Source organism: Megalops cyprinoides, chromosome 7 (genome assembly GCF_013368585.1).
Source record: "Megalops cyprinoides isolate fMegCyp1 chromosome 7, fMegCyp1.pri, whole genome shotgun sequence".
In the NCBI taxonomy this organism is placed as follows: domain Eukaryota; kingdom Metazoa; phylum Chordata; class Actinopteri; order Elopiformes; family Megalopidae; genus Megalops; species Megalops cyprinoides.
In genome coordinates this window covers 37,956,290-37,976,027 of record NC_050589.1, presented here as the reverse complement: position 1 = coordinate 37,976,027, position 19,738 = coordinate 37,956,290, and the positions used below count along the sequence as shown (strand labels likewise).

The 19,738-nt window shown below is 41.7% G+C and overlaps 1 protein-coding gene across 2 annotated transcripts; it reads left to right on the top strand.

The window, feature by feature from the left end:
• The first annotated feature begins 559 nt into the window (after positions 1–559).
• On the top strand, positions 560–19,225 carry fam120c (family with sequence similarity 120C). 2 transcript variants are annotated; one of them, XM_036532497.1, is made up of 16 exons: positions 560–2,037; positions 2,273–2,519; positions 2,748–2,830; positions 5,860–5,988; positions 6,997–7,102; positions 7,303–7,376; positions 7,838–8,028; positions 8,259–8,499; positions 9,246–9,417; positions 9,564–9,813; positions 9,922–10,036; positions 10,854–11,060; positions 11,317–11,545; positions 11,643–11,775; positions 12,096–12,159; positions 12,876–19,225. In XM_036532497.1, the coding sequence occupies exons 1-16, from the start codon at positions 1,510–1,512 to the stop codon at positions 13,161–13,163; spliced, it is 3,057 nt and encodes a 1,018-aa protein (XP_036388390.1). In that variant the 5' UTR covers positions 560–1,509; the 3' UTR covers positions 13,164–19,225. The 2 variants fall into 2 exon arrangements, with proteins under 2 accessions (XP_036388390.1, XP_036388389.1); XM_036532496.1 differs by having other exon boundaries at positions 7,760–8,028.
• The last annotated feature ends 513 nt before the right edge of the window (positions 19,226–19,738 follow it).

The window sequence follows — 19,738 nt, the reverse complement described above, 5'->3', positions numbered from 1 at the left end:
CTTCCGTCTCCCGCCCCTATCACAACGTCATTCCGTGTTGGGTTGCCAAATCTGCAGTTGTCACGCAAAGTGAATACTTTGCGTAGCTGGTCGCAGGTTTGACTGTTCATTTTAACCGGACCTTAGAATTTCTGGCCAGTGTTGCACAAAAATGAAATACATTAATTAGCAGCTAAGACATCTTGATGCCTCTGCCACAATTAAAAGTCTAGTCTGCCATCCAGAAAAAACATACCCTGATCTGAAGTCTCACTGGTTCGGACGTTTCTACACATTTCAATTGTCCACCCCAGAACAATGATTGACACGGATATTTTTTTTTTAAATAGCATGCCCACACTTGAGAAAATGACACGAAAAATGAAATCTCTTCACTTGATTTTGTTAGCTATATATTTCTCTCTAAAATTTCAGCAAATTCCTACTCGCACTATTCAGTATTTTTCAGTGACTTATTTCACGTATTTACATTAAAACATTTCTGAGGGTTTTGCCAATTTTGATCAGCTTTTTTGAACCGTTAACCATATGGACCTGGCAACCCGACGGCCAAGAGGTTCACAAGATGGCGAACATCGCATGAAATTTTTACTCTCAACATGAATTCGTGAGTAATAGCAGGGGAGCCATAGTCGTCTTTTTATTTTGAAAATTTCACCCTAGTATTATTTTTTTCCATACTATATTTCCCTTCGCAAATTTAAGCAAAATCGAAACTCATTAACAATGTTTCAGTCGATCAATCTGAACGACTAGCCTGTTAGCTAGTTAGCTAGCTAGTTATAATCGATACTTTCCTATAGCTAGCAATCTTTCCAATAGGCTGTCTATCCTGAGCGGTTAGCTAGGTAGCTAGCAAGGAATGGTAACTCGTGTAGGTAGTATAATAAACTTAGCTAGCTAGATAATTAATTAAAGAACGAGCTAGGTAACTGTATGGGAATCTGAAGCTAATGAGATGTCGGGATCTAGCTAGGTAGCTAACTTCTATTATTGCTATTGATTGACTGGCTGACTAGCAAGTAAAGTTGCAAGCCAGCTAGTTCGCTAGCCAGATTAGTACCAGTAGCATGCGGCTAGCTAGATGTTTAAGTAACTAGCAAGCCACCGATCCTGAACATAATGGACACACACCCGTGACAAAATAAAACATTCTTCGCACACTAACTAGCTAGGTGACAGGTTAGCTAGTTAGCCAACGAAACACACCCACAGAGTTAGAAATTGTTAGATAACCTTAACTATCCATATTGACCAGTGTAAGAGTATCTCCATATTGTTAGCTAGCTAGCCTGCCAGCAAAAAAGTTCAGATTTGTTTGTTCCTCCTAGCCTTAATTCTTGGTGGTATTGAAATTCACTGTTATCATATTCATCTTGTCATTAAGTGAATAGCCAGATTTTTAAGTGGCTTGACTGATCAAACACTTAGATAACTTTGCAGGGGGTCTTGCTATTTAAGTAATCATTTAAAACACACAAGCACATGAAAAGATCATAATACACGGCAATGGGTGTACAGGGGTTTCAGGAGTATTTAGAAAAACGGTGCCCCGGAGCTGCCGTACCAGTCGACCTATTAAAACTCGCCCGAACCGCGGCTCGACATCAGCCGCACCCTCACCACTATCATCCCCATCAGCATCATCACCCAGGCTCTCTGCCTCCCCCGCCATCTCTTCCAACACCAGTACGGGTTCTGGTCGATGCAGACTCCGGGCTGCAGCGCCTGTATGGAGGCTACCAGACCGACTGGGTGTGTGGCGGCGAGTGGAATGCGATGTTGGGCTACCTGGGCGCGCTTTCCCAGGCGTGTCTGTACCAAGGTGGCCTCGAGTTGGTGGTGGTTTTCAATGGCACTTTGGGGAAGGACCGATGGCCAGAGTGGGCGCGACGGGCCCAGGGACAGCGACAAACGGCACAGCTCATTGTAAACCATGTCGGCACCAAGGCGACACCGCCCCCGAGGGCTTGGTTCCTTCCCCCGGCTTGTCTTAGCCACTGTGTACGTCTGGCAATGCTCCGCTTCCGCGTTCGGGTGAGTAGCTGGCTAGCAACCATAGTTAGCGAACCTTGTCGTTTGCTTATCTTTGTGAATGCTACATGTTATAATATCTGGCACATGCCAGTGATATTATTTTTTAATTTGTATCACAAAAGTAGTTTGTGATACACTGTATGCCGCATAGTATGCTGAATGCCTAAAGACCATTCAAGTCTGTTAAGTATAGTGAAGTGCCCAGTGCTTTTCTGTATCTAATATTTCCTCCTAGGTGGTGCAGACACTGGAGGATCACCACCAGGAGGTGCTGTCCCTTTACAGGGACCATGGTTTCCAGGGTCTGATTGCCCAGGACTCAGAATTTGCACTGTGCAACGTCCCGGCCTATTTCAGTTCCCATGCGCTCAAACTCTCCTGGAATGGGAAGAACCTCACAACTCATCAGTACCTGCTGGCTGAGGCTGCCCGGCAGCTGGGCCTGAAGACACAACATCTTCCCACCTTTGCTGCTCTGCTGGGTGAGGGGGGGTTACACGGGTTGCTGCTGGGTTTGACAGGATTATTGGGAGCCTGTGGGGTGAGGAGGGGTTTCTAGTACTCAGGAAAGATAAGAGGGGAAGAATTGCTGCGAAGTGATGTGGTTTAATGTGAAGAATCATTACAACTGATGTCTTGTCTTGGGTCTATTAAAATGATTTTAGTCATCATATTATTACACCAGAATGACTAATAACCCTACTTTTCAGGCAATCACATTTTGCCAGATGAAGACTTAGCTGCCTTCCACTGGAGTCTGCTGGGGCCAGAGCATCCACTGGCCTCTCTCAAGGTACTGTTGGTCAGCCTGTACGTTTGGTCTCTGTACGTTTCCTTCTGGCAAAGGTGCAGAGGACTCTGCATCACAACCAGCATTTCCCCTGTTTATGATTTTGTGGGATATTTACTAAGAGTGATTATGCAAATTGTACTAGACACAAACAGCACCCCTCATCGCACTTTGATTAGACACCTCTCACCATAAATTGCAATCTTTGTTGTAGAACTGGCAACAAATATGGGTGAATAAACAGTGAAAAAGCAAACACACAGGGCCGATACCGATTATTAGTAATCAAGGAGACCGGTAACCAATATTTGGGACCAATATACATTTGCAGTAAAAATGAAAATCTTGGTGTCAAAATTTAGAATAACACAAACTCCAACACAAAACTTGAAGGTTGAAATGCCTTTAAGCATATGTTTAATTAAAAGAGAACTTTTCAACATTATCTTAAAACAGAAAGTGCAGGGAGGTCCCAGCAGCATTTCTTACAAAGTTAACAGAAAATTTTAATAAATAAATAAACAAAATAGCTCCCCAAAATTTTATAAAGTAAATAAAGTAGGGATGTAATGATGTATCAAATTTCATGATATCGCGATAAAAATGTCTCAATACCATCGTGGGACTGTGATGAAATCTACCAGGATATTATATGGTTATTTTGCCAGTACAGCTGCGTTCTACTATCTCTCCTTGTCATAAATTGTATTGTTTTTGTTTTGCATTTGTACCAGGGGCGGTTTGTTCCTTAGGGCGGTCGGGCGATGCACCACCAAAGGGGGAAAGGAAGGGAATTTTTCTATCACATTCTACCACAATGTTACGCTAGCTGTGACTGTTCTAGACAGTTTGTCCTGCCTCTGAATATAATAGTCCAATCAGCTTCAAGTCATTTTCCGTGGAGTACCGCCCCTTTGGGGCAATTTCAGTCTAGTTGGAAATTGCCCAGATTGCTGTGATAGACTCTCATGTTAAGGCAATTTTTTTCGAACTGCAGGCACTGCAGTGCAGTCTGTATGGGTTCCGGGTGGGCTTGCACTAATGTGCTTCTTTTCATACGTAACCTGGTGTAGGGATTGTCGGAGCAGCCAGCGATCTTGTCACATTCAAGGTCAACATGGCTAATGTTACCTCAACTCAGAGCAACTCGACCGTGTCATTAGGAGAAATACCTTTCAGTCGTCGTAGTAATCAGGATAAATTGGCAACTGAAGAATTAGGACCACCCAGACCAAATTTAAACATCAATCAAGTATACACAAAGGGGGGGGAATCGTATAACTGGGGATTTTCACTGAGCTGATATGAGCAGAAGACGTGGCTAGCAGGCTGCGAAGTAGCTAACGCTTTGTTTGCAATGTGACAATGTCTAGTTAGCTAGCTGTTAATTTACCCATTGAACGGGTCACCTTAGCCATCGTCGCAACCATTGCCCCCCGAGAGATTTGGCAGGAGCTGCCACTGAATTGTACATATAGTTCAATCATTCATTGCCAAAGACAATTCGGGCCAATTTTTGCACATGCTTAGGTCATGGCTGGCTACTTTTATTTTATTTTATTAAAGAAGGAAAACAGAAGCACCTCAAGTTAAAAGGAAAAACAAATTTTATGCAAATAAAAATGCTGATTTATTATTTAATAAAGGACATTTTTTCAAGTCATCATTTTTCTTTGTGTAACCAGTCAGATAGTGCTGTAGGCGGGCCATTGCTCGAGACCACAGAGTGGTGACTACAGACAGAGAGAGACGGCTGCATCAGAGCTAAAGTAGCGCATTTTTAAATTAATTTATTTTATCGGCAATCGGATTAAAAAAAAAAAAAGCGATTCCCATAATGGTAAAAATGCTGGATATCATATCCGATAATTGGCCAGGCCGATAATCGGTCGACCCCTAGCTGTCAGCGTTGGAGAAGCCTGTCGTCTACTAGCGGGCTGGTGACATCAGATGCAAAATGGCCACATATTTCACAGAGCGTGCTTACTTGGCATGATTTTCAAGCAGACGTCCTACATAAATGAAAGGTATGTTTAAAACCAAAGACTTATGTTCCTGAAATAAAAGCAGCAGTGATTAAGCTTGCATGTCTTGTTAACAGTGGGTATTCATAAGTATTTGTTTACATTTTCAACAAGAATTTTATTTCATGAAAACACAGGACCTGTAATTCATTTGCATTTATATTGTTCTTTGTGGTAATCATGTTTTTTTTCCCTGAAATATTTTCGATCCATTGGTTCGTCCTCACACTCTATTAAATCTTATTTTGAAAACCTGAAGAGAAAGATTCACATTCAAAAATAGTTCCCTGTAATAAATCTCATTATGTTCTGTGTTGCATTACTCCATGTACATAAACTCCTTCCTTGGTCATCTGCAGTGAATTTTCATGAAATTGAAGTGATTGTTCTATGATTGCGTATGTATAAAGCCCCAGATGCACTCAGGCAGAGGAGCCAGTGCAGTCCTCATCTGTGTGCTCAATGGACACTGTCAGAGGACAAATACGCACAGCAGCTGGTCTGGGATGCTGTGGAAGATTAGGAAATTGGGGCCCTTAGTGTTCTCACCGCTATTCTTAGACTATGGAGTGCAGCTGGTAGATTGAAGTGCATTTCTAAAATCCTCAGGACTGGCTATTACCTGCACCGTTACATTATATTTTCAGTTAGCAGATGCTCTTGTCCAGAGCAGAACGCATACATCCAGCAGGTTACAATTTTATCTATTTATACAGCTGGGTATTTACTGAGGCAGTTCACTGTTAAGTACAACAGCAGTGCCCAAGCAGAGAATAGAACCAGCAACCTTTTGGTTATGAGCCCTGCTCCTTACTACTATGCCACACTGCTGTCCCTGTTCTCCCACCAGGAGGAGATACCACCATTCCTCTGCATTTTCCAGTCTCACTGCCTTTCTGCCCTCACTCATCACTTGAGACTATCCCTCAGCATCATACACATCAGTGCACCCCATTCTGCAACCACTTGCTCTTTTTCTTTATCCTCGTGGCCCTTGGTCTCTCTCAGATGAAGTCTCATCAGTTGGTTCTCCCACCGTGTGAGGTTGTCATCAAGGCTGTGTCCGAGTACGTCGCCTCCATCAAAGACCTGGCTAATCTGGATGCTGTGGCTAAGGATGTCTTCAAGCAGTCTCAGGTGTGCTAGCATGCTTAGACACACATGCATGCTTGAACACAAGCTTGCTTACACAAGACTATCTCATACAGAGTCCTCCATATTTATTCTTCCTCTGATTAAATAGAGGTAAAAACATTATGTAACAGAATAATGTTCAGATGGGGTTTTTCTGCTTGAAGAAATTAAAATGACTACTTTAATAGACTTGCAGGGGACAAAGTCATATTGTTCTCAAATAATGAGTTTTATTCCAAAAAACATGAAATTCACATTTATTCACACTTTTCAGAAATCTTTCAAATAACATTCAACAGCACAGATCTACACTGCCATTATATTCACATATAATACTGATAATGCTATAAGACTATACTTATGTTTCTAGATTATTAATAGCTGTTGATGCAGGCCAGGCTGTATCATCACATAGTCTTTGTTACTTAGATATTTCTCCATGCAGTCATTTACTTCTGTATTTTTTAATAATACAAATACAAATTTTGTAATGTCAAATTTTGCAAAAATTTAACTGGCAGAGAGAACAATTTGTGTACTATTTATACCATTTAGATTTTTGCACCATCAGCTGTGATAACGTATTTCATTGGGTGGGTATGTATGGGTAAATTCTGTATGTATGGGATGCTTTCTATCCAATTTTTAGTTTTTTAAAAACATTTTGTTTTTATGAAGTCAGAGATAATAAAAAAAGTATGAACTTAGTTATCATTTCCTTTGTTTTGTTCCACTTTTTACTCACACACCACAGCCAGTAATTGCAGCACACCATTGTACTTGCACAAGGTCACACAAATGTTTACGTCTGCCTTGGTACACAGATCAATATACACACTTACTTTGCACATTTCAGTGTAACTGAAATTGATGTAATCACAATAAGTTAAGCTTGCCATTTTTAGTGTATCTGAGGGTAACCACATTAGATATGTAGGCATTGTGAAGGGTACTTCCAGTATGCAGTTCTGCTTGTAATAACTGCTATGCCCTGTTCCTCTCTTTCCTCAGTCACGCACAGAAGATAAGATGGCGAGGTTTAAGAAAGCAGTGGAGTATTTTTCAGCAGCAAGTAAACCCCGCCCACTCACAATGGGACCCCGCCCACCATACCTCTGTGAGGTTCTTTCACGTCAAACCCACCCATTTCACACCACACCTCTGCCCTCAGTTTTTCCATCCCCTTTTTGTGGGATGTGGGTGCATTCTGTCTTTATCTAGCCACCTGTGTCAATGTCTGCCTGTTGTGTACAGTGCCAGTGAGTTCTATTAATCTCTTCTGTCAATGTGTAACAGCTTCTTCTCTCTCGCCTTCAGTCCCAGGCTTTGTTCCTGGTCATATTGGGGGTCCCCCAGGTCACATGGGTGCATTGCCACCTGGAAAGGCTCAGGTGAGACACTTTCTTCTGTATGCATCATTTTATGCTTTTTTGTGAAAGCAGCTTAACCTGTCCTCCTCTATATAAATGTCATATTATGCAATCCTCTTTCGTTTTTTATCTGCATTTCCCTGTCCCCACATCTTTCAGTCTTTCCCAGGCTCTATCAAAGGACTGCCTGTCCTGCCATTAAGTTACTCTGCTCCATGGTTAATGAATGCAAAATTAGACCAAAACAACGTTGTGTCTTTGGCAGATGTGCTGATTTCTGGTGTTGCATGTGATGAATGCGTGTGTTTTCCTAGTTTTAATCTCAGTGGGACAGCCTAACCATATGGGTAATGACTTGGAACACACCTCTAAGCTTGCTCTTGGTTCACCCTGCCCCGCCTCAGGTGACGGGCTATAAGGTGCCTTATCATGGTGTGCCACACGGACCTGTGTCAGCTCCCGGCCCCGCCCTTCTGTTCCAGAACCCACCGCCTCTGCAGGACTGCAGTGATTCATTGGAAGGAAAAACAGGCTTATCTGAGTGGTCAGCTCCATATGACTCCTCCCAGGGGGGAGGCAAGCTACCCAATCACCACACAGCTGCTGCCTCAGGCCCCTCACCCTCCCCGCCATCTTCCTTTGATGGAGATGAACAAAACAACAATAGCGCCAAGTAAAGAAAACGTCTCTCTTCTCTTACTCTTTAACATCTCTGGTTTGTTCTTTTACAGCACTAAATAAGGGGGGGGGTGCAAGCTGTACTTACATTGTTTCTGCTATGGAAATTGCATCCATTGAAATGAAAGGCAAGCTATTAGACAAGGTAGCAATGTGTAAATACTTGCTTTAAACTAAACTGAATGAAACATAATTTCATAATGTCTTTCTCTGTCTCTTCCCCAGCCATGTGACTGATTCAGCCTCCAAGTGGGAGGATCCAACAAGCCAAGGGTTTGGGGCCTCAGGGGATGGTTCCCATGTCAATAGTGGTGGCATTCCATCACTCCTCTCCATGGCAACACGGAGTCACATGGACATCACCACACCCCCATTGCCCCGGGTCAGCACAGAGGTGCTCAGGGTGGCAGAACACAGGCATAGGAGAGGGCTCATGTACCCCCACATCTACCACATCCTTACCAAGGTAAGCCATTTGCACTGATCTCCCCCCACATCTACCACAACCTAACTACACACACAATCCCTGTTTGTACTGGTCCCTCAGTGATGGAATGAACTCGCCATGGGGGTCAGGACAGCAAAATCACTGACCATCTTCTGATGCAGACTGAAGACCCACCGCTTCAGACTGCATCTCAGTTCCACTTCAGTCCTGCCTCCTAATACCTGATACCTCTTATATTTGATACTTATTTCACCTGTAGTATTGTGATATAGTTTGGACTTTGTGTTCTAGGGACTGTTGTATCGTAGTATGCTTCTGTCAGGTTGTACAATTTAACTTGTGGTAGGATTTGAGTAGTGTTATGCTCACACTCACTGGTCTGGGTATGTTGTTAGCCTGACATTAATGCTTGTTAAATTGAATAGATACACTTTTGTTCTGTTGTGCTGTAGGTTTCTCTGGATAAGAGCACTTGCTAAATGCATGTAAAGTAATGTAACAGGAGAATCACACACACTGGTGCCCCCAAATCTAGAAACTTGCAACATTCACATACTCCTGTATCCCCAAATTGACCACATCATAACCGCCAAACAATGCATACACTCTCTGGTACCCCCAAATCTACCACATTCTTACCACAATACGACACACACATTCTCTACTACCCCCAAATTGACCCTGCCCTCAACATGGTACAGCACTACCAGTGATTTCCTTCTGCTGCAACTTCTGACCTCTCCCTGCCCTGCCTCCTCCCCTAGGGAGAGGTGAAGATGCCGGTCTGCATAGAGGATGAGTGTAATCCTGACCTGCCCCCGGCCTCCTTGCTGTTCCGCTCAGCCCGTCAGTATGCCTACGGGGTTCTGTTCAGCCTGGCGGAGACCCACAGAAGGCTGGAGAGGGCAGCACTGCGCCGGAGAGGCCCACTGGAGGGTGAGGGCAGGTGGCCGGGGTGTGTGACTGAGCATGGGGTGAATGGTTGCTAGTTGCCCTGATTAAACCACAGCTATAAATACACAGGGTTTTTTATATGGATATGTGTCATTGAAATGTCTCTTCTCCCTGGCTGCCCTCCACAGTGCCCCCAGTAGTGGTGAAGGAGTGGTGCCCCAGCAAGGCCAAATCGGCTCTCACCCCCGACCTCGTGCCAGCACTGTGCTTCCGGGAGTGGACCTGCCCCAACTTGCGTCGCCTGTGGCTGGGCCGAGCCTCTGAGGATCGGAGCCGCCGGACCCGGGCCTTCCTTGCCTGCATGCGCTCCGACTGTCCCGCCCTGCTCAACCCCGCCTGTGTGCCCTCTCACCTGCTGCTCATGTGCTGCGTGCTCAGGTACCTTGGATTTACGGTGGCCCTTGCTAGTCACTGATGTGTCTGCAGCAATAAGCTTCGCTCTGTACTCCCCTCCATCTGCCTAATCCAGGTGTGCTGTGTGTACAGGTATATGATGCAGTGGCCGGGGGGCCGCATCCTGCAGCGCCACGAGCTGGATGCCTTTTTGGCGCAGGCCGTATCGAGTCAGCTATACGACACAGAGAAGCTACAGGAGCACAAGGTGCTGATTTGAATTTCGCTTTGTTCTGTCTTCCTCTCTTTCTCCCCACCCAAAAGTTTGCTAGCTGGCTAATGTTAATGATTGCAGCCACCAGAGTTGGCTTCAGTGAGAACTATTGAGAACTAGTGAGAACAGACAGATAAAACCTAAAAATTGAAAGCTGTGCAGTGCCTCATCCGTGGAACATATGAGCAAGGTGGATGCCTCATGCTATTATGCCGTTATCTAGCTGGGTACTTGAGGCAAAATGAAGACGTGCTCTGTTTGAGTGCCACCCTGCAGCTTTGTCTTGTCTAGCGGCTCAAGCTAAGGAGTTTGTTTAGTAGTTGGATGAAAAGCTTGGCAAAGCCAAGTCCCTGCTGGAAATGGGAAGTTCATGGGCCAGTAAAGGGCAAGCTTCTGTCTGGACAAAATACTGCACTATAGGAGATGCAGTCTTCTGGTTGAGATGTTAAACCAAAGTCATGACTTGTTGTGCTTCTTAAGAGCCCCATGGAATGTTCCAAAGTGTTCTGGAGAAATTAACGATCAGGCTTCTCTAGTATGATGGAAGTAATAGCCACTGGAAAATGTCATTTCCTTCAGTGATGAACGTAAATTATTTTAAATTTTGGGTGTTTGAGAACTAGTTGTCTCCTGGGTCTTCTCCTGGGCTAGTAGGAGCAGACATCTGTCTGGCTCAGACAGACACCTCTGCCTTTCCTTTGCCCTTCCCCTTTATTGTTGCCCCTTATTTCTCACCATCTCATCTCAGGGGTGGCATTTTCTCTGCAAATTGCAGGCCCTTGGTTCTAATTGGTTGGTTCTCCTCGACCAGGTGGATAAAGTAGACGGTCGTGGGGTTCAGTTGGCTGCTCTGTTCATGAGTGGGGTGGATACGGCCCTCTTCGTTAATGACGTGTGCGGACAGCCTCTCCCCTGGGACCATTGCTGCCCCTGGGGCTTCTTCGATGGCAAACTCTTCCAGAGCAAGCTGGCCCTGACGCGGGAGAGAGGCACTCTGCTCGATCTGTGTGAGGGTCAGGTAAGTCTTACTCAGTCTTACTTTAACCACATTTTTAACCACAGTTGTGCCTCTGGGAGTGGTACAGTTCTGTTGAAATGTGTGCCACTGTTCAAATTTTCATGCATCTCACTGGTAACTTCAGTGTTTTGTTCACCAGCGAATTCAACCGTGTCCATTCTTTTCTCTTTCATATCTCCCTCTTTTTCTTCCCTATCCCTTTCTCTCCCCTCTGCATCTCCCCTGTTATCTCTCCACCCTTGTTCTCCCTCTGCAGGAGGAGCAGGTGACTCGCGTAGAGAATATGCGCCAAGCTATCCTGGAAGGCATCAATCTCTCCCGCCCACCTCCACCTCCGCCACCTCTGCCTCCCCCAGCATTCCTGCCCCCGTCTATGGCACCACCCTTCTACCCCCCGCCTCATCTCTACCCTCCTCGGCCCCTAGGCTCCCTGCCCCCCCCACACCACCAGCATCCACCTCCACACAGACCACGTGGCTTCCCAGGTGAGTACCCTCTCCCTCAGCCCTTTGATTCCCCATCACCTCATCTGTCCCTCTCCCCTCCACAGACAGTGCTCAGATATCCCTCTCTCTGTCTTAGGTATTCAGCCTATCCCCCCCCAGGGAGGAAAGTTGGAAATAGCCGGCATGGTTGTGGGACAGTGGGCTGGTAACAAACCACTCCGAGGGAGGGGGGGTTTCGACATGCAGGTGGTGTCAGTTGGAGGGAAAGGGTAAGTGAACACATCCACGTACAGGATAAGAAGTATAACTACTGAATACATCATAGAAATACACCAAATGGAAATTTAGGAAAGGAAAATATGAATGAGTTGAAAGCTGATTGTGTCCATATGTCATTGCATGACTGAAACAAAGCGAAATACATATAAGTGCCATTTAATTAGTTTATTTTAACCAGATTTATTCTGACCTTCCCTGTGTTCCCATAGATCTTGTTGGAAAACTGTCTAGAACAGGTTTTTAAAACTCTCTGCTTCTCTCTCACACACTTATTCTCTCTCTCACTCTGTGTCACCTCTCTCTGTCAAAGACGGGGGAGAGAAGTATCTGCAAGAGGAAGGGGCGGGAAAAAAGTGGTAACAAATCGAACTCAGGTATGCTGGCTGGACCGTAGCACTTTTAAACACAAAGCTGATGTTGAACACACTAGTCTTCTCTGTACTCAGTGCTCTCAGTATTATTGTGCTAGTCTAGATATTGGATTTATCACACCAGCGAGTTGTCATTTTGGACAGCTTCTGTTGTGCTGTGTTTGGTTGCTTTTGCCTTCATGCTGACTGGATTATAAAGTGATTTCAATTTCATAATCTTGGGAAGAGCTGCAGTACATCCAGATTGACCGGTCATTGTTGGACTAGTCTACTTGTGGCAGTATTGAGCCCTATTTCCACTTTACTGAACTCAGCCATACCTATGTTTAGCATTCCTCACAGAGTAGACCGAAAGCTTGATGGCCAGAATTTGTGGCACTGGTGCTACCTTGAGTATTAAAATGTTTAAAATTAAAATTATTGTTTTAATAATTTTAATTTAATAATTAATGTTTAAAATTATTCAGTAACAGTAAGCAAATTTATGTTAGGTTGTTTTTATGTAATTAGATGACTGAGCTCTTAATGCGTGTTACGTACAAAACAGTGCTTTCGCTGCATAGGTGTTAGGTTGCTGAGCCCTTATATTCACATGCCATGGAGGTGAATGCCTTTTCCTTATAATACTTTATTCCACCAGTAGATGGCAGGAATGTACAGTAGGGGACAGTGTTGGGCAGTTCAGAAATGACTGATTACTCCTTGTTCCGTTTTGTCAGACTCTGTCCACTGCCCCAACCTCTACCAGTCCCCCCAAAATTTCAGAGGATTCCACAGGGGAAGGAAAACCTGGACCTGGGGAGGTGCCAGGGGGCATGTCCCAACATTTGAATGGCAGTTCTCCAGCACCCACTATTGGTCCGCCTATGGACCCGCCTCCATTGGTCCAGCCAATCCAATGTGCCTTAGCCAGCAGGGACAGCCAATCCGAGGCCAGGGCAGAGACGGAGGACCCCTCTTGCCTTGACGACTGCCAGTCCGATGGAGTGCTACAGAAAGAAGAGTAGACGCATCCCAAAATATAGGACGGTGGGAGAAAATCCACAATATACTGCCTTTGCCATGCTAAGGTCTAATCATTCAAAACACACACACACACACACACACACACACACACACACACACTGCTGTACAGTATAATACAGTTAAATGTTGAACAGTAGAGCACAGACAAAATGTGCAGTGTAGTTCTTTTGAGGAACCATACTGCATAGTGTGTCACAAAGTGTTGAACAACAGTAATAAGCAGCAGTTCTGTATTCAATTGCACTATACTGACTGTAGCTATATTGTACTGTACAAAGGCTTTTAATTTGGGTTTGGAAAGATGTAGGTGATCATGTTGCATTCATTTATATAATAATGTGTATACAATATAGACACAAAACAGATTCTGAGGCAGTGTTTCCCGCACAGGCAAGATTAGCTATGGCAATAAAGTTATTTGGGGAGGACAGATCAAGAAATACTTGAGGGCAAGTACTATTTTGGGTAAAAATAATGTTTTAATATGTATAACTTACATACTTTAAAACTGTTTACGTCAAAAGATATTTACAGTTGGGATTTAGGTTGTTTACATGCTGTGCCTCATTTAACAGGCTGCATGCGTGTCCTTTCACAGGCTGCAAAACATAGCTGGACATCCAGTTAACCTGAAATCTAATTTCATATTTTAAAAGCTGCTGGTACTTCAGTCTAATGATTCATTCCAACTGTTGAAATGTTGTAAAATGTTTTTTTAAATTGGCCTTATTGATTAGCTTTGAATTAATTGAAGTCAAGAAGTTATCAGTACAAAAATACCTTTTCACTTTGTTCTCATTAAAATGTACTTTTGGTTGTGCTAATTTCATATTTATACTGCCAGTGACCACACTTTATATCATGTATCCATTCAAAATTCCACTCAGAGACAACATTCTGTTCCCAGAGCCCTGTGGAGGTGCTGGTCAATTCTTTGTGTGACAAAGGCTCAATAGAGCCACTTTCTAAGCCAGAATTGGTAGTGGGTCTGCAGAGGGCACCTTATCCTCTTCTGCAGTCGATTTTCTGCAGCTTTTCAGGAGGCAGTGGTGGAGCAATGGAAACAAAAGGGGCTTACGTAATAATTGGTTTTAAATGTAGGTGGTCATATTATGCACAGTGTCTTCATAATGCTATATTCAGGTTTAACATGTTGTCAGCAAATTTTGAAATACTGGAGTGGAAATCTTGCACATTTCCTTTTTATGACAGCCAAATGAAAACCTCAGTGCTGGCCTTAACCAAGCTTGCAGCTTAAAGCAAAATAGGAAAAGGAAAATGTACCGTTGTCAGGGAATTACATTACACTCATATGTAATTACCTTACCAGTTCATTTTAACATAATTCTGATATTTGAGCAAAAATGACCATGGAAGTACTTACCAAATTGAACAGTACAGCTCCACATACATTGTCATACTCTTTGTGGCTTTGCTTCAGAGATGGACATAATTTCTTTTTGGATGACAAACACTAGAAAACCAATGGGGACTTCAGTATTGACAGCTAAGGAGGCGCAAGAACTGCCAAGGCTTTTAAGTTATGCTGACATTATAAAATAGTTTAAATATCCTGAAATATTTAAGTGGTCTGCATGCAATTTAAAAAAGATATTTACTATTCAGAATAATTAATGTCCATGCACTTTCTATTTATTTTATAGTGGCTAAAATACATTGCATATTTTACAGTAAGGTCATTGTAAATGTTTGAGGAATTCCACTTCAGCAAGTGACTAAAAGGTGTTGTATTTCAGAGCTAGTAGGGGTTATGTTTTGCTGCAGAACAGCAGACCATCCACATTTTGAACAGAGCTGAAATCATTCATATTGGCCAAGACCCTCCACTTAGGTTCCTGAGAAATCAGATTGAGCACATTTGTGTTGGATAAAAAAGTTAATCTTTCTTGTTTGTACAGCTAATTCTAATTTTTTTTAACATTTTTTAATTATAAAGCTAATCTTATTGATTTTATTTTTAATCTAAGAGCTGTCGCCAAGGCGGGCAGATTTCTTGCTTATACTGGTCGTCTTGGCAAACGCTATCTGCGGGAAACACTGCTTGGTGGGAATCATGTGTTTATACATTAGTGATGTAGGTAGGGGGTCTCTGTGGCTTTCATAAAAGGCTCATTGTTTTTGAGTGAGTTTGAGAGCATGGGAAGTATTCACAAGAAAAATGTAAAAGGAAGTGCTGAGTTTTAGGTGATGGGAGCTACAGAATGAGTAGGAAATGAGGTACAGAATGATACAGGACTAGAGGGGGACCCATAAAATGAGCTTACTGAAGTAATACGATTCTAATATGAAAAGTATGACTCTTTTTCGTTTACTATTTCTGTGATTAATTCTAACCCCTCTCTAAAATTTTCTGTATGAGCAAATAAGAATGCTTCAGCTTTGCAGCATCAAATTAGAGACACCAACAAGTAAAACTAACCCAAATTAACCCACCAAATCTAAATTTTGTAGTCATCTGAATCTTCAGCACCTTAAGCCCCAAATTTTATATGGCACAGCTGATGCACCTTTATTTACTTAGAAATGATTGGACCTCATCCTTTAAAGAATGTAAAGGACAATACGATTGACCCAACCTTTAATGGCCTCCTTTAAATGGCATTCATCTTATTGAGAGTTAATTTTAAGCCTGTACATATAGGACACTTAAAGTGTAGATGCAGCACCTTTAATATGTGCAGATATCAATGGGGATGGGAGTGTGAGGCTTCATGAACCACAGAATTTGTGGAGCTAGTGTGTGTAATCAGTGACTGTGGAGAGCAGTCATTTAAAAGGTTCTCATAAGTCAGTGATTGCACTCATTATGTATGTGCTTCTTACTATACATGGGTCTCTGCGCGTTTGTGTGTTTCATCATGATTGTAGAATGACATTTGATGTAAACCAGTATGGTTATATTCTTTATTTCAAAATTTAAAATAAGATTAAATACCTTCAATGTAATAGGTCACACATTGCACATTAATGCCAATTTAGAAAATGTTAGAGAAAATTGATCATAGAAATCTCAACCCCCTGGGTTGTCCTCTGCCAGGTTAAAATAGGAGGCTTGTACATTTGTTCCCTGAAAACCAAAATGTACTCTGTTAGCTGGAGGAAAATGTTATCCTTACCCTGAATTTGGAATGTACGGTGTTAGATGCAGAAATCTTCAGGTGGATTCAGGAAGGGGAAAAATATGAATGCATGAAGAAATGAGGGAGTGAGTAATGAAAAGTAAGAGAAACAGTTTGTGTCAGAGTGGAAAATATTTTTTAACAAGAAGCAATCAAATATATTTGATAATTATCTGTTTTCAGGCCTTTAGATAAACATTCAAAAAATATTTCATAATAACAAATTTAACTATGAAGTATAAAGCCTACTTCAAGCACCTTATTTTGTTATGCTAGTAATGATGTTTTAACATTACCACAAAATATATTTCTATTAATTGCCTTTTGACAATAATTCTTTATATTTAAGTGCTTATATGTGGTTGATTGATTCTCTTTGTTACCCCCAGATTTAATTGGAAAGTTACACTAAATCACTTTAAATGCCCTTTTGATGAAGTCACCTTAATATTACCAAATTGTCCAAAACAAAAACCAATGTAAAACAATGGTTTGCAACTCTTAAAAATTTTCTGTTGGCCAAAACGTGGCTGTGGTACACAATTGTTTAATGGACTCAGCTTTTGTATACTAGGTCTACGCAAAGAAAGGTTAGTGAGTTCAATTTTACAAGCCTAGGCTTTTGAATAATGAACATACTGGCTTTTATGGGACTTCAGTACAGTGAATCTCTCTTGGTGTACTGTACTGTCCGAGTCTGTGGTTTACTGTCCTGTACTTTATCGGCCCTTGCGAACTGGACTGGTGTTATTGTGACTGTATTGGTCTGGACTTTGGCCATAGTATAAATATTGTGTTTTGTTGATTAGGTACAGTACGGGATTTAAGGGTACGATAGCATATATTTAACTCAAGCAATTTTAGCCACTTGCACACTTACACAACCAAACACACATTCTCACACACAAAACATCCCTCTCTCTGCTAGTGCCCAGTGTTTGTGTAGTGTGTCAGTTGTCATTGTGATTGTAAATGAGCAACCCTTCGGCCGCTTCAATTCCAGGACATAGGCTCATAGGCCAGAATGAAAAAGCAGATCAAGTACCATGTTATGTTTACACTCATGGGAAAGGCGTAGTTTCACTGAGCAAATACCATTCTGCATTTTTACAAATGTGTTTTAAAAGCCATTTTACAATTCAGGGCCTTAGATTTTGCACTTTTGCTAATTTAGAGCACAGAGGAGAGTTGCGTGATTCATACAGTTGAAACTTTTTTTTTATTTCACTTGTGCTTTAAAGTTGATGTGTCTGTATCAGGTCTCTGGTATAGAGATACCCTAATCTGTCTGAGATCAGTAGGAACTTTTCAGTTGGCAGAGGGAAAATGAACTTTCTGATACAAGAGTTACAGAGAAATTTGATGTAGAAAATACCACTCATATTGTTTTGGTATGGCTGAAAATTGGTGTGCAGAACACATGGTCTCAATCTCATCCAAGTTAAAAACTGCTTTAGTACAAGTCCCCTGCATATTTTTGACTACTCAACATGTAATGTCATTTTGCTGTTTAAACAATGGGTGCATCTGGTACTTGGCCTGCTCTTTCATTTTCTGCATCTGTAGTTGAAGGGCTTAAAACACTTGTACTGATTGACACACAGATACTGATGCACATGATGAAATGTAAATATTGAGACACTGAGATGCAGTGACATACAGTCAAATACAGGAGAGAAGTCACATACCGACACAGTGACACAATGGTGAGTTGTATCCACAGTATGGTCACACTTAGTTTGTTATTTTAGTTATTTTGTCTTATGATTCTCTTTCTTTGTCAAAAATATAGTTTCTCTCTAACTTTATGGATTCATCATTTCTTCCTCTACATCTTTTGCTTTTTTAGTCTTTCTCTACATGGTCCACTATCCTAACCCATTTAAACATTTATGAAAAACACAGAATAATTAATACTGATGGTAATATTATTAGATAACTGTAGTGAAAATGATACAGTAATAGTAGTAACTACAATTGTTATGCTTGGAGTACAGAACCTCAGCCTGCAGGTGTTAAATGGTGGTTGTATTCCATTGCTTTCTGTTTCTTTCCCAGTTTGTGATTGCAGTTTCCAGTTAAAGGCAGAAAGGAATAGATGTGTAGATCATTCTAGAACTTGACCACACACACAGGAATATAAGTATACACCACGATCACAGTAACAAATACACAAGTTCAGGTTCCCTTCCTACAAACGAATACTTGTCAAACAAATATACTGACACTCACAAATAGATGAGATTGCTGATCAGAAAGTCGAGTCGTAAAGTCGATGTTTATGTTGGTTTTTCAGCTTAATAGACGCAGATTTCGAATGCTGAATCATACCTGATACATGTAAAATGTGCTGAATTTTAATTTTAAGCGGATTACTCCTTAAATGAAGCTACTTTCATAGTAATAGTGCACCACCTTCGAGATACAGATACGCTGTCTAAGTTATCCGCTTGTAAATTGTCTCAGATTAGACCACTTTTCACCCCTTCCACCTAATTCCACTAACCTTATTTTTTCCCTGCTGAAGGTCTCTTATCCCCTAAGCCACATCCTCACTCGCTGTCTGCTTGATTCTCTTATGTCTGCAGCAGAGATAACAGTAATGACAAGATAATAGCAATGTTAGTGGTGACTGAGACTATTTCTGTACGTACTTATAATCAGACTGATGGAGAAAGTAAAATATTTGAAACGTGAGTGAGAAATCCTAAACTTTGTAACCATTTCATTTTCTAAATGTGCATATGTTTTTCTTACTATTTTCAATGGTATTGCTACTGCTAATCCTTTTACCGTTGCTACTTTTGGTGTTGAAATATGCGTAGTGGAACTGAACATTTTAAACTAACGATCGCAATGTTCCCTATATTTTGTATTGTATTGTGTTTAGTACCACTTCACCTCAATGACATAACTTTCTCATTCTCATTCAAAATCAGTTTCACACTTAGATTCAGTTGCTTTGTTATTTCTGGTAACATTTTACATTAAGATTAGTACTTGCTTATAAACATGTTTAAATATTTAACTGCCATTGAATTCGAAGGCACAATAATGTTCCAAAGAATATCTTAGCTCTATAATATGTTCCCCAATTCATTCACTTATTTGGTGTCAACTACAAATATTTACATCGCATTTAAAATTCACACTGACAGAATGTTTATGTCCCTCTCATAAAAGAAACCACAGATCATGTTTTTTGTTGTTTTTTTTTTTCTGTTCCCAGCATGAGATTTGGGTCTCAACTACATAATCAAATTTGTATGATCAGGTTTGAGATGTAAATATTCCTTTTGTTAACAAACAGGTCCCTCCATATATTAAATTGTCAACTTCACATTTAAAACAGTCATTCATTAAAACAGTCTTGTCATTGCATTCTGTTTTTTTTTTCCCTTTGTTCCAGTGTTTGA

Coding starts and splice junctions, on each gene's coding strand:
- fam120c (XM_036532496.1), top strand. CDS start 1,510: ATGGGTGTACAGGGGTTTCAGGAGTATTTAGAAAAACGGTGCCCCGGA. Junction 2,831..5,859: donor ATCCACTGGCCTCTCTCAAG/GTACTGTTGGTC, acceptor GGTCTCTCTCAG/ATGAAGTCTCATCAGTTGGT. Junction 11,546..11,642: donor CAGACCACGTGGCTTCCCAG/GTGAGTACCCTC, acceptor TCTCTGTCTTAG/GTATTCAGCCTATCCCCCCC.